We start from the raw sequence: 15286 nt of genomic DNA, 5'->3' as shown, positions 1-15286 counted from the left end.
TGTGATACGTTTGCAGGAGGGTTTTATAGATTGAGATGTTTTGAGCATTTCAGAGATGCATCTATTTAGAATGAGTTGCCAGTGTCAGCATCAAAGAGCTTTGAACTGCTGGAAAGAAGCTGTGAAGGTGGCCTTTGCATATTGACTGAATCTTTTTCAAGTTGTGATTTTTTCCTTGGATGTAACCCAACAGGGTGAGCTTGCAAAGATCATTATTGGCAAATCAGTAGTGGGTATTGGTTTAAAAACATCCAGAGCCGTACAAAGGAAAATAAATAGCTTTTTTCACCCCTTTTTCTGCCATTTGCTGCTGGGGACCCCACTGGAAATCATGCCCCATCTTCAGTTTGCCCTGAGAAGGCAAACTGCGGATACCAGCGATTAAAGTAACAACAAAAGAAATTTTTCTCTTTTATGTATGTTTAGGTTATAAAACGATGGAGTGTTTCTTCTGGTGGAAGTGATAAAACTAACATTAGCGTAAGTCTGGCTTTCGTTTTGCATTGAAGAGCATTGTAGACCTGTCGAAAACCCTTTCATGACGCATGAATCCAAACACATTCCTTCACCAGTAGGAAACTCCTTGCCTTGTGGGCATGAACAAGGTCATAAGGATCCTGGAATACCCTTGAACCCTTTCACACCTAGCATCATAGAGCAGAAGGGATGTTTACTGGGTCTAGTCCATCTGCCTGTGTTGCTGTATCTTTGATTTCCCTTTTAAATAAGCAACCACAAAGTCAAGCTACCAAGTCTTTCTCCAGCCCTGGCAGTTTCCCAACTTCTCCTGGCAGCATGTCCCATTGTCCTTAGTCCTTTCCAAGATATGATGCTTTTCCTGATCTTCTTGCACTTCCTCTCTCCTCCTTCAAATCTGAGGTCAAAAAGGTGCTGCTGAGACTTGAACTAAATGTCTGCATAGGACAGACCTCCTTTGGGAATTCCTAGGAATGGTGCTGGCCCTTTTTAGGGATTGGTTTGGGTTTTGGTTTTGGTGTAAATGCTAGTCCTCACTGTACTTCAGTGCACTGGCTAAAACTGATGACTTCATCGCACTGAGTACATAGTTCCTCTCAGATGAGCTATTACATTGTCGGATTTGAAGGAAATATCAACAGAAGAATGGGAGGAAGAAACAGATCTTCTGTCTCTTTAGGAAGAGGGGTTGAAAATTCAACCATCAGATGTGTTCGCTTTTCAGAATTTCTCCAACTTCAGCGGTAAAACATGATTTTTAAGGGCTCTTCAGCAAAGACCTGAAGGTTTATACCAGCACATATATTGCTGCTCTCTAAGAATCCTGACACATTTAAACTTTGGATAAGTATTACCGCAGTGTACACTTGAAAGATAAAGAAGACTGCCCTTTGCCCACTGTCCCAGAGTTACTAGCAGAGCTGGAAACGTAATCAGGGACTCCTGCATGTTTGAGCTGTTCAGCTTTCCTCCTTTACAAGGTCCAATTCTGAAGGGCATTACTGATGTGAGGATGACCCATTCCCTATCAAAGTCAGCCCTGACAAATGCCTCTGGGCTTGTCTCTCATCCTGCAGACGTTGGGACAGGTTTGGGGATGAATTCTGCTTTCCCCTCACCCAGCAGCCAAGGAGTCCTTCTGTGGGACCTCTCTTCTCCCTTGCACCAGATGGCACAGGGTGAAAGCACACACATGATGCAAAGCACTGTGCAACACTGCTGCTAGCCATCGCATGTCACCGTTCAAGCCACAAACTGCTACAGCAAAGGTCTGGAGACTAATCCAAATCCCGCTGAGATTAGGGTGTCCCCACTGCCATCATCAGCTGACCTGTCATCAACTTAGTGATGAGCAATGTTGCCAGGATGGTATGTCAGAGGTAGGCAATTAGTAGAACCAGAATACTGCCTGAAACGCTGACCACGTCTGAATCTTGACCATATTTAATGCATTGCCAGGAACCACTGCGGAACCAGTGTTTGCTGCAGTTATTTTGCTACAAACCAAAGCACACTGCTAATGCTAAAGTAACTTGAGCCTCAGAGTAAAATAATACAGAATTTTCCTTCCTTGGGCAACAAATTTGGATTTTTCCATGGTTTTTTTTTTTTTTGGTTTATTACATGAATTCTATTCCACATAACATGTACATTCTTATATATGTACCTCAAATAAAAAATTCTCCCATTGGAAGCAGGCTCAGATATTTCTGATTAAAATCACATTGTCCAGCAGGACTCATGTTCAAAGCATATAGGACCATACACCCACCTGCATTCAAGCCCAGGCCACCTCACTGCTGCAGCAGAGTAAAGGGGTCTCACTCATTTGTGGCTTTATGAACTAATCAGGGATGTAGACACTATTACCCAAAGCTAACTTTTCACTGCTAGGGAATTAAGATATTAGCAGACTGACATACAGCAAGATCTGATGACTGCAAGTTGAAAAGTCAATTTTTTAATGCACTAATAGATCTCTGTATGACCTTACCATGGGATATGGTAAATTTTCTCTCTCTTGCAGTCTTCAAGTTCAGATAAGGCAAGGAAGATGGAGATGATTTTTGAAAAATCAGCCCTTACTCAAAAGGAAGTTACAGGGTTATAGACAAGACTCCTTTGCTCTTGTTATGCTGGAATTTGACAGATTATCTCTGTCCACCTGAAGGGACTTTGAATCTAAAAAGAGTCTCTCAGGAATAGCTGGGTTTGCTTTGCTCATCCTCCTCCAAAATGACTTGCAGCCAGCCTACGTGTGGAGGTTGCACACTGTTGCCCTTCCATTTTATCCCAGACCAAACTGGAAATTGGTGTAGACCCTGAGCAGAAAAGTGAAATGAGCTGTGTTTGTTGAAGCATCAGAGAGGTCTGAATATTTATCCCCTAGACAGCTTATTTGCAGCCAGGAAGCATGAAAGGAACCAAAGGCTTGGAGACAACCACAGCAGGATTTGCATCAAAAAACCCAGCCATCCACACCACTGCATTGCAAGTGATTAAAATTAAAAACTCTCTCAGTGTCTGGGATCCACCAAGCCTTCATTTTTAAGGTTACACTAAGTAGTGAGTGGCTTCCACTGGGTTCATAGATATCTCTTCATGGCAGCTTTAAGGCACGTTTTGCTGCCCAAACAGATGCATATTGAAACGTTAGATTGGTCCTGACTCAGAGAGCAAAGTTCTTCCTTCCTAATCACTCCCATCACTTTGAGTTGTTCTTTGGCTACCCGATTGCTACAAAAAAAGATCCCATTGTTGGAAACCTTGCTATAAGTTTGTTTCTCCATTTAAAAGTCTGGCAGACTGTAGGCTCCAACAGGCAATTTTTTTCCCTGCTTCCCCCCTGAATACACACACTTCCCAAGGTCTAAATTCCTGCAGCTGAGAGCTATCTGCATTAAAGAAGGGCAGTGGCTATTTTCAAGCTACTTTGTACCACATGGGAAAAATTTCCCTGTGCAGATCTCTGTTGTCAGGGTAAAGCATCTCCAACACTGCTCCTCCCTGCGAGTTAATTGCTCAAGACATTCCAGTGCTTGGGCTGGACATCAGGAGGAGTTCACATGGTCTGCAACAGCATGGTAGGAAAGTGGAGGCTTTGCAGCCTTTAAAGGAAGCAAGGGCTTTGTTTCTCCTACACTTAGCACCAGCTTTGAAAGCAATGGAAGTGACACTCCTGCCTTCCCCCTCGGCAGGAGTCCTTTGATCCAGCTCCATTAGAGAAATTTTAATCACATACATATTCCTCACTCTTTGCCAGCATCTGGCTTTGCAGTCATTTTAAACAGCAGCTCTTTCCTTGTGTGGAGGTCAGCGAAAGCTGTGCTGAACAGAGCTCTGCAAATTTCTCTGATTTGCTCATTCTTGCTTATTAGCTACTTGCTACGTTTAGCTCTCTGCAGCTCAAATGGCTTTTGCTTTGGCTGGAGCACTCTTCTGGAGTTCACATACAGGATCTGGACTTGGTCTGTAACTCAGCTCTCAAATCCAGGCCCATCTTTCTGTCAGTCCTGGATAAGGACTTGCTCCAAAATCCAGTGGAAAAAGATACAAAGTTTTTTCTGCCATTCTATGACTTTTTCCTATTTCCTTACTTTCTCTTCTCAGGTCAAGATTTTTCTTAGCTTTCCTCTTCAGACACCTGGAGGGTATACCTGTGCCACCAGCACTTGCTTTGGCACCTAACAGTGTAGTGAAAAAAAAGGAATATTGATCAATATTGCAGGTCATTCCTAGTCAGGGCTGTGTGTCTCCCTGGCACGCCCTGCTGCAGGACAGAATTAATTCCCTTGCTTGCTGGCTACCTGGCCTTTTGCTAGCTGGCTGGGGAGCCGGTAGCCCTGCTCCCAGGTGGGAAAATTTGGCTCCAGTCCATGGGAACCTCTTTGCACAGGCTGAGGCTGGGGGTGGAGGACCTCAGATGATGGTAGTTGTATCAAACTCAGGCTCATTCCTCACTGAGGAATTAGAAAATTGGGAGGCTGTGCTCCTCCTGTTGCTGACAAGGGAAGCTCCATTCACAGGTAGGGTGTCTCCTCTGTGCCACGTGTTTAATCCTCTCTGCACTTCTTAAAGGTTTTGGTAACCAGCAAATTTTAAAAGACCGCTTAGGTTAACTTTTATAGGGAGGAACACTACATAAAGTATAATAATTACTGCAATAAATTCTGTTATGAAAATGACGTCAAGCCTTAATTCATTCAGCCATAAACCATCTGTCAGCTACCGGGTGTCCAAACATACCATCAATCAGCAGTTCACCTCCTCCTGTAAATCATCTGATATCTCATGTCCCAAGTATCAGGCATCAGTTACTCTGTATTTCTCAGAGAGACTTCTTATTCCCTGTATCCTCTGTGTTGATAGTCAGTTCCTGCTGTGCCCTTTGATGCTAAGCAGCCATCAGTTGCTCCAAAACCCTGCAGTTGCCATCAGCAGATTGCAGCTCCTAATTGTTTGGACTGGTTACCCAAAGGACTCTATAAAGAATTGTGCTTTGGGTGCTCTTGGTCCCCTCCCAGAGTCTCTAGTTGCCCCTGTGAGGCATGGGGGAGCCTTGAATGATTTCAGCACTTTGGGGAACACCCAGTCCTCCATGTCCACCAAGGGGAGTGGGCTCCTCAGTAGACCGTAGGCATTGTCCAAAAAAGGATGGTATGTTAACCAGCTGGCTTAACGGCAAGAATAGCCTGGAGAATCGCCTGTTCCTCGCACTGGTAGGACCACGAGCTTTCTCTGCAACCTTCAGGCAAGGGACAGTTTATGAGTCTATGGAAAAAGCCCCTGAGTGTCTATGAAAGAGCTCCTTGATTCAGTGCCTGTTCACCTTCAGCCGTGCACGGCCTCACTAGACTTCGGCTCACGGCAACTTCTACAGATTAGACCATCTGAACTTAAGAGAATACAGAAGCAGGAGACATTTTTATAACCCAGCAAATGCTGGGTATTTCAAGTTTCCTAACTGATTTCCATCAATGCAAGTTAAATGCACAAATTATTTCTTCTTTTTTTACAAAATGAAATCCTGAACAAAGTCAGCCACTTCCTTTTATTTTGGTTTTCTCCTAAATGAAAAAAGTGTCATCTTTGTGGTTCAGTAGCCTAAAATGAAGGAACTGCAGCTACTTTTTTCAAACAAAGAAAGGAAAATTCATCATTCTGTAAAAAAACAAGACAGCTTTTGCATTTTCTAATCACTTTTCATCGACATTGATCTAAAGATGGATTAGACAGCTTGAGCCACATTTATCTTTCAGATTCCCTGCTATACGCTCTGAATAACTTCATTCTGGTCCTAGAGTCATCAATGTCATGGGGAGAGACCATTTGGGTCATGAAATATCCTTCAAGTTGACACTAGAGGCAATGAAAACAGCATGGGAGTAGCTGGTTGTAGGGGAGTTATCCCAGAGTGCCCTGTAGAAAGCACTGAATTCCTCTTCAGGTTATTCATGGTAACTATAAAAATTGGGTATCAAAAAAAACAAACAATCAATCAAACAAAAAAGAAAACAACAACAACAACAAAACCAAACACAAGGAGATGCAGCTTAGCAGCTTGCGCATTTCATTGTTTTTGACTGAAGTGTGAAATGAAAGCTGTCTTAGAGCAGCCAGTCAGTCTCCCATGCCGTATTTATGCAATGCACTGACACCGCTCCTAAGCAAAAGATTTGCACTAGGATCCAGGTACTCTGGATGAAGCCAGCCTGGACCCTTGAAGACAGCCCAGAGCCAATGTGCAGAAGAGCCTGTGGTAGGGAGGTGCCTCGCTCCATGACCGTCACCTTTCCATAGCCACCGTGAGTCCAGCACAGGTGACTTGTTGCAGTCTGCCAGGACTGGCTTTAGGAGGAGAGGGCTGTGTGGATTATCTCAATGGGCTTTGCCTCTGTCTTTGTTAGAGATTTGGGGGGTTTTGTTGGCACTGCATCTTAAATGCCTTTTGTCCCAAATCCTCTCCCTCTGCCTTAAAGATGTGCAGCCAAAATGAAAGCCACGGCTCAATGAAGGAGACTCCGAATGCCACTGGGGTGATGAAGACCTCCAGTTTGCCCTGCGCAGCAGGTTTTACCCCAGCCTTGGGTCTGGGTGCTCCCTCCCTTCCCACCGCTCCGACAGCAGTCTGCTCCGCCGTCCTGGCACCAGGCAGGAACCGATAAACATTCCCCCCTCGCCGATGGCCAGAAGCTCATGGGCTGTGTCAGGCCAGAGTAATGGCTCTGTCTCTGTGAGTTACTGGCAGAGCAGCCTCCACTGCTTTCAGCTCCTGTCTCGGGCCATTCCTGGCTGTCTCCAAGGTGCCAGGCCCTGGGCCAGCACCAGTGCCTTTTGCAGCCGGACTACACAAGCCTCTCTCCAGGTTTTTTCTTCTTTTCTGTGCATAGCTAGATTTTCCCTCCTGTCTGCAAGGATTGCTAAGACCCCACAGTGGGGCTGGAGTAAAATGCCAGAGTTGAAGCATGAGCCCCATGGCTGTTTCTATGTGCTGTTCAAGTGGTCCAGACCCAATAAAACCCTTTTCCATATGGAGGGAAAGAAAAAGGGTGCTGTTCCCAGGAGCCTGCTACCAATTCCCAGGGTGCCTCTTGCCAAGAGGAAAAGAATTTCTTTTGTCTCCCAACATCCTTGCCAGAGCTCAGCCTGGCTGATTGCATTTAACATGCTTAGAGATCCAACCAGGCACCAAGTCCTTCTCCACCCATGCTCAGATCACGGCTGTGCACGCAGCTCTGTGAGCTGCTGGTGCACCGTGGTGGACAGCCGGTGCATCCCACGCCTGAGACAGCACCTCCACTCACAGCATCACTAGAGAAGTCTAATTCTTTTCTGAGAAGTGGGAAACTGAAAGCAAGCCTCCCCTCTCCATTTGCTGATCTCCCAAGGCTCCTTTTCATTTTCTAACCATAAGTACACATCTTTGGAGTCACTATGCCTGCCACAGTCATAGCTAGATAACACATCGCACTGATAAGCTAGATGGAAACAACCGTATGGGGTCAGACCCAAGGCCACTCTGGCCCTGCCTCCTGGCAAAGTAAAAAGCAGCTGGGAAAAATAAGAGAGCAGGGCAAGCATGTGGTAGTGCAAAAGCATGTGGTAGATCAAAAAGATCCTGAAGACTTCATTAATTTGTGCTCAGAGACCCCCTGATGCAGAATGGTGTCACTTTACTTCTATAGTACTGAATCGTTGTTGCTTTTGTGAATGTTTTCACATACTTTTTTATAACTTCGGAAGTTTTCATCATCAACAGAGAGCTGTGGAAAGGTGGCCTGCAGTTCAGCTGGGCACTGTGTGCAGAACCAGCTCCTGGGGTTGACTCTGGGCCAGGCATTGCTTGGTGCCTTGTCATGCTCTGTAGTTCTTGTGTTGCAAGAGATGATCCCTACCATCAGTAGTCCATTCCTACCGTCAGCAAGCCACTAAGAGTTTCATAGACCTCTTTCACATCCATCCATAATCTCTTTTCAAGGCAGAAAGGTCATAGTCTGTGTAATCTTTCCTCCTACAGAATATGCTACCTAACTTTGTTCACAGCTGTAAACTGGCCACCCTTATCACTTCCTCTATATCCTTCTATCAGGAAGCCCATGGAGTGCACATAATATTCAAGAGGCAGGTGCCGAGTGGAATTATGCACCGGCACAGTGATGTTTTCTGTTTCTTTCTCTCTTCCTTTCTTAATTTATCCATTCTTAATAATTCCCAACATTTAGTGTCTGTTTTTTATCGCCATTGAATAATTATTGTAACCCTTAGGTCTTGTTCCCCAGTGACAGGTCTGATCAGAGACCATTGCTGTAGATGTGAGCTCATAATTGTTTGGGGTTGGTTTTTTTTTCCCAATTTCTGTTCCCTGCATGGATTTGCAGCTGCTCTCGCTCAGTAGCTGAAAAGCAGCCCGTGACAAGAACGGCTCTGAGGTTTGCTGATCACGTTCATTGTACATGACCAGATCTGGGTGCATCCTCACAGCATGAAGGAGAGGCTGAAGGTCAGGAGTGTGGCAGACGGAGGGACTGTTAAAACAGAGATTGGTTGGGAATAGAAAAACCTGATGCTGAAGGTGGCTATAAATAATGCCATCAAAGAGGGGATTTCATTTGAGGGAAAAGATGGAATTATTTATGAACTTCATGCATACGATCATTTGTGCTGCTTTCTGCTAAATAATACAGCTGTGGACAGCGGTAACTTTGAAAACTTGTGGAATTGCAGCAATTGTGGCAGAAAACAAAAAGTTGTTCATTGAAAAGTGCTGTTCAGACCGAGCTCTTTATTCTTCACCTTTTGGAAAAATTTTAGTTTCGTTCCATTTTTTGCTTTATATGTGTTTTTGTCTTTATGTGTACTTTCTTGCTGCATCTTTTCATGGCAGACTAATGGCCTGCAAAAACACCGTAGGTAGAAGTTTCACTTCAGGAAGTCTTGAACTTGTCTCATTAAGACACACACAGAGATAAAAAGGTTTCAGTTTTTAGTGGCAGTGGTTCTTAAATAAGTTCCAAAATAGATAATGGAATAACTCAACAGTTTTATCACCTTTTCTGTCATATCAGTATTAATCACCATTGTGTTACATCATGGAATAAAGTAAGAATAACACCAACAGCACAAGAAAAGCTCTGTGTCATGGAGTTTAATGAAAACCACAGCTGCAGTTTTCAAGAACCAACATGTTTTACATTATTCTCAAACATACTTTTCCAAAACTTGATTTTTTAAAAAAGCAATTCTCTTTCAAAGGACTTTTAAAAAGTTATTTTTCTCCCTTCGGATTAAAATAAAGATAATTTCAGAACGTTTCCGCTTCCCATTGAGAAGACTGGGTTTACCTGGTTCCTACATTTGTCACTCTCCAGCCCCCAAATGACCTCACCCAGCGCCTTCTCCCTGCAGGGATGCAGGAGCAACTTCAAACATATCTTATTTTTATATTAAGGTTGAAAGTTTGGAAAAGCAGAATTCGTGGCTTGGGTGATGTGATGAAAGCTGTCCCTGTAGCGATAATGCTACAGGGCCTTTCCTATCGACGTTGCGGTGTGGAGGTGGGATAAATCACAGACTTACAAAAGTCTCTTGGGAAGGGACAAAATCAGAAGCCAAGGCAGGTGGATTAGCAGATCCACCCATGTAGCGGATGAGTATTTAGGTTTCCCATGGGGCTGCAGCAATCTCTGCAGCATCCTCAGTGCAATCCTGACACCGCAGTCTATGTGTGGCTTCGTGTCCCCTCAATCAATACATTTCAGTGATAACATTGAGCTGTGACGCATCCTGAGCTGCATGTCAGCTGCATGTCTGTCTCCTCACCTTCTCCCCAGACTTCTTCTCTCCTTGTCATCCTCCACGCAGCTGCCTTTCCTCCCACCCTTTCTGCTAGCCGCCACTTTCGCTTTGGCCGGTGGCTCAAAAGGGCTCTGTGCTCCTGTCACATGCAGGGAAGCCTTTTCTCGCCCAGTGCTGGAGTGTTTTGTGGGGATAATTAACTGTGAAAAGCATCACTCTTGGTAGGGGGGAGAAGCTTAGTGGAACAACTCATTTAAAATCTTTGCATGGACTCCCCTTCATATACGCACTGAAGAATACACCTGTTTTACAGAGCCTCAGCTCTCCACGGAGCCTTGTCTTGGTGCATATTGGCAGAAACATTGAAAGATATTCTCTGGATTGATATGCTTGGTGGGATTCTGGCATGTGACTGGGCTAACGGCAATCGATAAAGCCTCGAAGGCTTGGTGTGGAGCTGATGGAGCTGTTTCAGAGCTGATGATCCAGCCCATCAAACAGCATGGGTTCACTGGCAAAATAGTTAGCATGTTTGGCTGCAATTAAATAGCCTATAAATAGCTGTGCTACATAACAAATATGTTCTTATGTATATAAAATGTAGTTGATGTATGTTCAAAAAGACCTCATTGTAATCTGAATTTCTATGTGGGGATTTTCTGTAGAAGCAGGAAAAGATCTTAAATTGTCAAAACCATGTTCAGTTTTTCAGTGGAAATGCAAGAGGCAAAAACCTCAGCTGAAAGCTGAAATATCTAGGCATTAGGTGATAGAGATAGCAGTGGAAAAAAAAAAGTTTATATTTTCAGTGGAAAAAAAAAGTTTATATTTTCTTCCTGAAAATAGGCAGTTTACACACCAAGTGCAATTTTCATTGAAGCCCCCCTTTATTTTGGATCAGGAGTTTCACAGAAAAATTTGCCTTTGATATAAGAGAAGGAGGTGAAAAAATGGTGTTTGTTGCACAGGTACTAACCTCTCTTTCTTTCTTTCTCTCTCTGCTTTCTTACACTTCCCTCCTTTTCCAGCAAGAAAAACAGCAGACACCAAACAAGAGACCCTGGGAAGGAATCAGGAAAGTCCAGTCCCCACCATCATGGGTTAAAAAGGACATCGAACCTGTGGCACAGTCTCCCCTAGAACTAAAAACTGTAGAGTGGGAGAAAACAGGAGCCACCATCCCACTGGTGGGACAAGACATTATTGACCTTCAGACAGAGGTCTGAGCGGAAAGGGAAGAAAGGGACTTTTTTTTTTCCGGAAAACAAACGAAACAAACAAAACAAAACCACGTTTTAAAGAAATGATTAAATTAAATCGGAACCGAGCAAGAGAAGTGTTTGGTTTCTTTTGAAACCTTTGGTAAGACGGAGTAACTTTTGTATTGTTCTCAGCAAAGAGGGGGAATATTACTTTATAGAGTATAGTAGCTGTAGGTTCAGGACAACATGAGCTTTCCCAGGTAGGACTGGAGAAGAAGTGAACCTGGAAGAGAGCGAGGAGGAGGCAGAGGGTGGGGAGGGACTGCAGGGGACGAGCCCTGCCGAGATGCTTTCCAGCTGCTTCCGCACGCCAGGAGCCTTCCTGCTCTGCCACAGATGCCCAGCAGCCACTGCGAAGGGCCAAGAAGATCGGGGTTGTTTGGGGATCACAAGTGGGGACACCTGCCGGAGCCTCGCTGGGATGCGGTCTGGCCGTAGATCCCTGGGGAAGACCCAGCCTTGAGGGTCTGCAGCATCCCTGGCTGATCCTCGCCCCCCCACCTCTCCCTCACCAGCTCATCCAAGAAGGAAGGAGACGGGATGCGCCAAGCGGTGGCCAAGAAGACATTCCCACTCCTATGTGCCACACTGTGACCTGGCATCGTGGCATCCCCGCAGCGGGTCCCCATGGGGCCCGGAGGGGGAAGTGGTGGCATCATCCATGGCTTAGGTGGAGAGGTAAGGTGGGGCTTCCTCCTCTCATCCCTCCACAGCGGAGCTTCTGCACACCCTAAGGAGTGGGACAGGTGCAGGAGGAAAGGACCACCTCCAAAACTGCTCGCCCCGTCTCCAGGGAGAGGGTCGAAGGTGTTAGAAAAACAGACCAACAAGAAGAATGTAGGTCGTTTCATTGACTGTTAAATAGATAACTCAGCACGGGCCTTGCGAAGGTCCTTTTGGCCTCATCCTTTTTTTTTTTTCCTGTTATTTTTCCTTGCTTTCGGACTCAGATTTATTCCAAGCTGCCCCTCCCTGGAAGGCAGAGAGAGAAAGAGGGAAAGACAGATCTGCCGATGTACCTGGAGATATTTGGTATACAGAGATGTTGCCTTAGGACATTGAGACAAACTGACAACATGAATAACGTCCACTTGGAAACAAACAAACAAACAAACAAAATAATCTATTTTTTTCCTTCTTCTTTTCTTTTCTTCAATAAAAAGAGAACTTGAAACCCGAGACCTTTCTTTTCTTTGGCTCTTGTCATTTCGAATGCCTTTCTGTGCCATAGGACTGCACAGGCATGGGGTGAGGATGCCACCTGCTGAAGGTGGAAGGCAAGTTGCTCCATGGAAAGTTTGGGATGGTGGGAACACACGGCCCCCTCATCACTCGCTTGCAAAATTTTGCTTTGTTTTATTCAGTTTGGGCTTTGGTTATTTTCCCCTTGCTGGCTCTTCTCCCTCCCCACTGCCCAGAGCCAGCAGGCAGGTTTGTGGTCCTACAAGAAGGAAGAGGTGCAGCTGGTCAGGAGAGCAGGACATTCCTCATGATAAAATACTGTCTTTTTATTTCACCATGAAAAAAATAATATTTTTTTCATTAAACATTTCTCAAGGCTATTTACAAAAAATAAGGTATCTACATTTCACCCCAAAACATGTTGTGCAATATTTTTATCATTAAAAAATATACCACTGACATTACATGCAGACTTCATTTTTTTTTATCATTCCCAGCGCTGCCTGTCTGATGTTTGGAACAACTCTCCCAGCTTTGGAGATGTGCGGCAACAAACCTCTGGTTGTGAGTGGCCAGATTGTGCCAGACAGCAGTAAAGCTTGATCAGCGTATGAGTTATTACTGTGTGTTTGGGTCTTTTTTTAAAAAAAAAAAAAACAAACAACATTTTTAGGAAAAAGCTAGCAATGGATACAAGATGCAAACCAATCACTGACACCAGTTGTGTTTCCTCCACTGAGAGGTGTTGCTTGACATGCAAACATCCCTGCTTCAACTTTCCTTTGGGCCACCTGGGTAACTGATCTTTAAGGACAGTGGCATTTACCTTGCCATTAACTGTATCATATCAAGGATGGAAAGAAAAACATTAAAAAAATCCAAATAGTTAAAAAATAGGGAAACTGATTACTTACAAAAACTGTGATATTGTTCAATTTTAGATTATTCTATGAAACAGGAAAGCACAAAGGCCTCCCTCAGATGCCGGGTTGTATGATATTGTAATTATTATAATTACACATTATGAATTTTAGCATACAGATATCTTTCTACTGTGTTTTAATTCTTTTCTCTTTTTTTTTCCCCCTCCCCTGCCCGACCAAGCCTGCCCTCTTCTCTCCAACCTTCCCCATTCACCCATTCACTCCAGCCGACTTGCAGGACATTAACGGTGTTATGTAATTACAGAGATAAATGTTTGTTTAATAACTGTTGATATTCGACTTTCTCTGCTCAGCTCCTCTGGTTAATTCTGTTTTCCCATGCCCTGCCCTGCCTTGCCCCATGCCATGCCTTCCCCTCCCTCCTCTCTGTGTTCGTCAATTTTTTTTCTGTACAGTTTTCAGAGCACAAAATGAATGTGTCTTATTTCTAATAAAAGAGGTGTAAACTCTAGCGATGTCTGCTTTTTAAAAGCGCCCCTGCCCGCGCCCCACGTGTGGTTTGCATCGCGCCCGGGTGCTGGGAAACACCTCTCCTGGACCTGCAAGGTGCCACCTTGGCTCTCTGCTCTGGAAGAGCCATAGCCCGGGGCCAAACTTACCCTATGTGCATCTTTTGCTTTTAGCTTTGTAGCTTCTTGGCACCCCAAAAAATACCTCCCCTTATGATGCACATTTCCAGGGCACGAGGAATTCCCTTTTCTGTGCGACGCAGCCTGCTTTTCTGCAGGTATCTCTAACCCAAACCTTGATGCCCCCTTCCCAATGCCATATGATGTGAGGGGCTGATATTTAACACAAGTCTGGCAGCATTACTGGCAGAGGGCAGTGATGCTGGATTATAGTTTCCAACGGGGCCAGCGCAATGCTAATGCTACCCTGCCTGTATGCCTGCAAACCTGCATTTCCCTGTCACCTCCTGCATTACCAGGCAGGCTGCGAGCAGGAGCACGGCTCAGTGCACAAGGGGGTTAAGGATATCACTCATGAAAGATGACAAGAAATGAGTTGAGCTAGGGATTATTCATTTCTTTGGCGCTTCCCCTTGAATGGCTGAAATCCTCCAGCAGGAAAATGTGTCCTTGTCTCCCTGACTCTGCTCCATCACCTGATTGACAGTTTTTAGGTGTATAGGCAGGATTGCAGGAGGCTTAGGGGTCTAGCAAATGTGATCCAGATTTGGATCTGCTGCTCTCCAGAGCCTTGATCCAAAGTCATCATAGCCCAGTACATCCCCAGATGTAATAAGCTCTCTTGGCCTGGCTGAAATGAATTGGATATCCTGAAATGTCTGAAGTGATTGTACAGGCGTGGGGCTGCCCAGAGGCTCTTAGCCCAATCCCCCCACCCTTGAACCACGATCCAACCTTTCTTCAATCAACAGCGCCTGATGGTGAGTCCCAGGGCTTCTCCATCCTTCCTGCAGGGGTGTTTCTCACGCTACATCTCCCATACCATGATCCTATAGCATTAGGAGGCAGAAGGGAAATACTAAGCACCAGGCACCATGTGAGGTGATGAGCTGGGAGGGCAGGAGAGCCCAAACCTCAGATCATAGCCCTAGAGATGGTTCAGCAGGTCCTGCTGTTTCTCATCAAGGGGAGCTGGAAGGAGGGAGCACATGTCCCTGCTCTGTCCATAGGACTGTAAATAAGAGCACTGTCAGAGGTGGTGGATGCAGGAGGTCAGTGTATGTACAGGTGGTTTCGGTTTGCGCTGTGGTTATAAGGCGGTGTGGCTGCAAGGGAGGGTCACAGGATAGTCCAGCTTGCAAAGGGCCTCCTGAGGTTCCCCCGAACTGTCCTATGACCCTGTGATCCTGCCTTGCAGCTACCCCAGGCTATAGCCATAGGGCAAACAGAGAACACCTGTACATACACCATGATCTCGCAAGGAGGAAGCACAGCCACACTGCAGCAGTGGATAAATGGTATGTTGCACAAGTAAGAAACCACGTTTCTTGGTTACTACACTGGGAAAACATGGCTGTGCTGGAAAATTGAGAAGAATCTGAAAACTGAAGAAATTGCAAAGCATTTGCCCTGGGCTACCCATATAGGGAAGGGCCCTTACGAAGCACGACACTGTTCCTGGAATATTTGGGACCAGAGGAGGATATTACCCTCTGCG

The 15286-nt window shown here is 45.2% G+C and overlaps 1 protein-coding gene across 1 annotated transcript in view; it reads left to right on the top strand.

The window, feature by feature from the left end:
• Nucleotides 1–10997, top strand: part of ADGRB1 (adhesion G protein-coupled receptor B1) — an 84915-nt gene extending 73918 nt beyond the window's left edge. Inside the window, exon 14 of the mRNA XM_059836297.1 lies at nt 10800–10997. Coding sequence (XP_059692280.1) covers nt 10800–10997 — 198 coding nt within the window. The remainder of the gene's footprint in view (nt 1–10799) is intronic.
• Nucleotides 10998–15286: the final 4289 nt, after the last annotated feature.

The sequence above is a fragment of the Gavia stellata genome, chromosome 3, assembly GCF_030936135.1.
Source record: "Gavia stellata isolate bGavSte3 chromosome 3, bGavSte3.hap2, whole genome shotgun sequence".
Lineage (NCBI taxonomy): Eukaryota > Metazoa > Chordata > Aves > Gaviiformes > Gaviidae > Gavia > Gavia stellata.
This window is presented reverse-complemented; position numbering and strand designations above follow the sequence as displayed.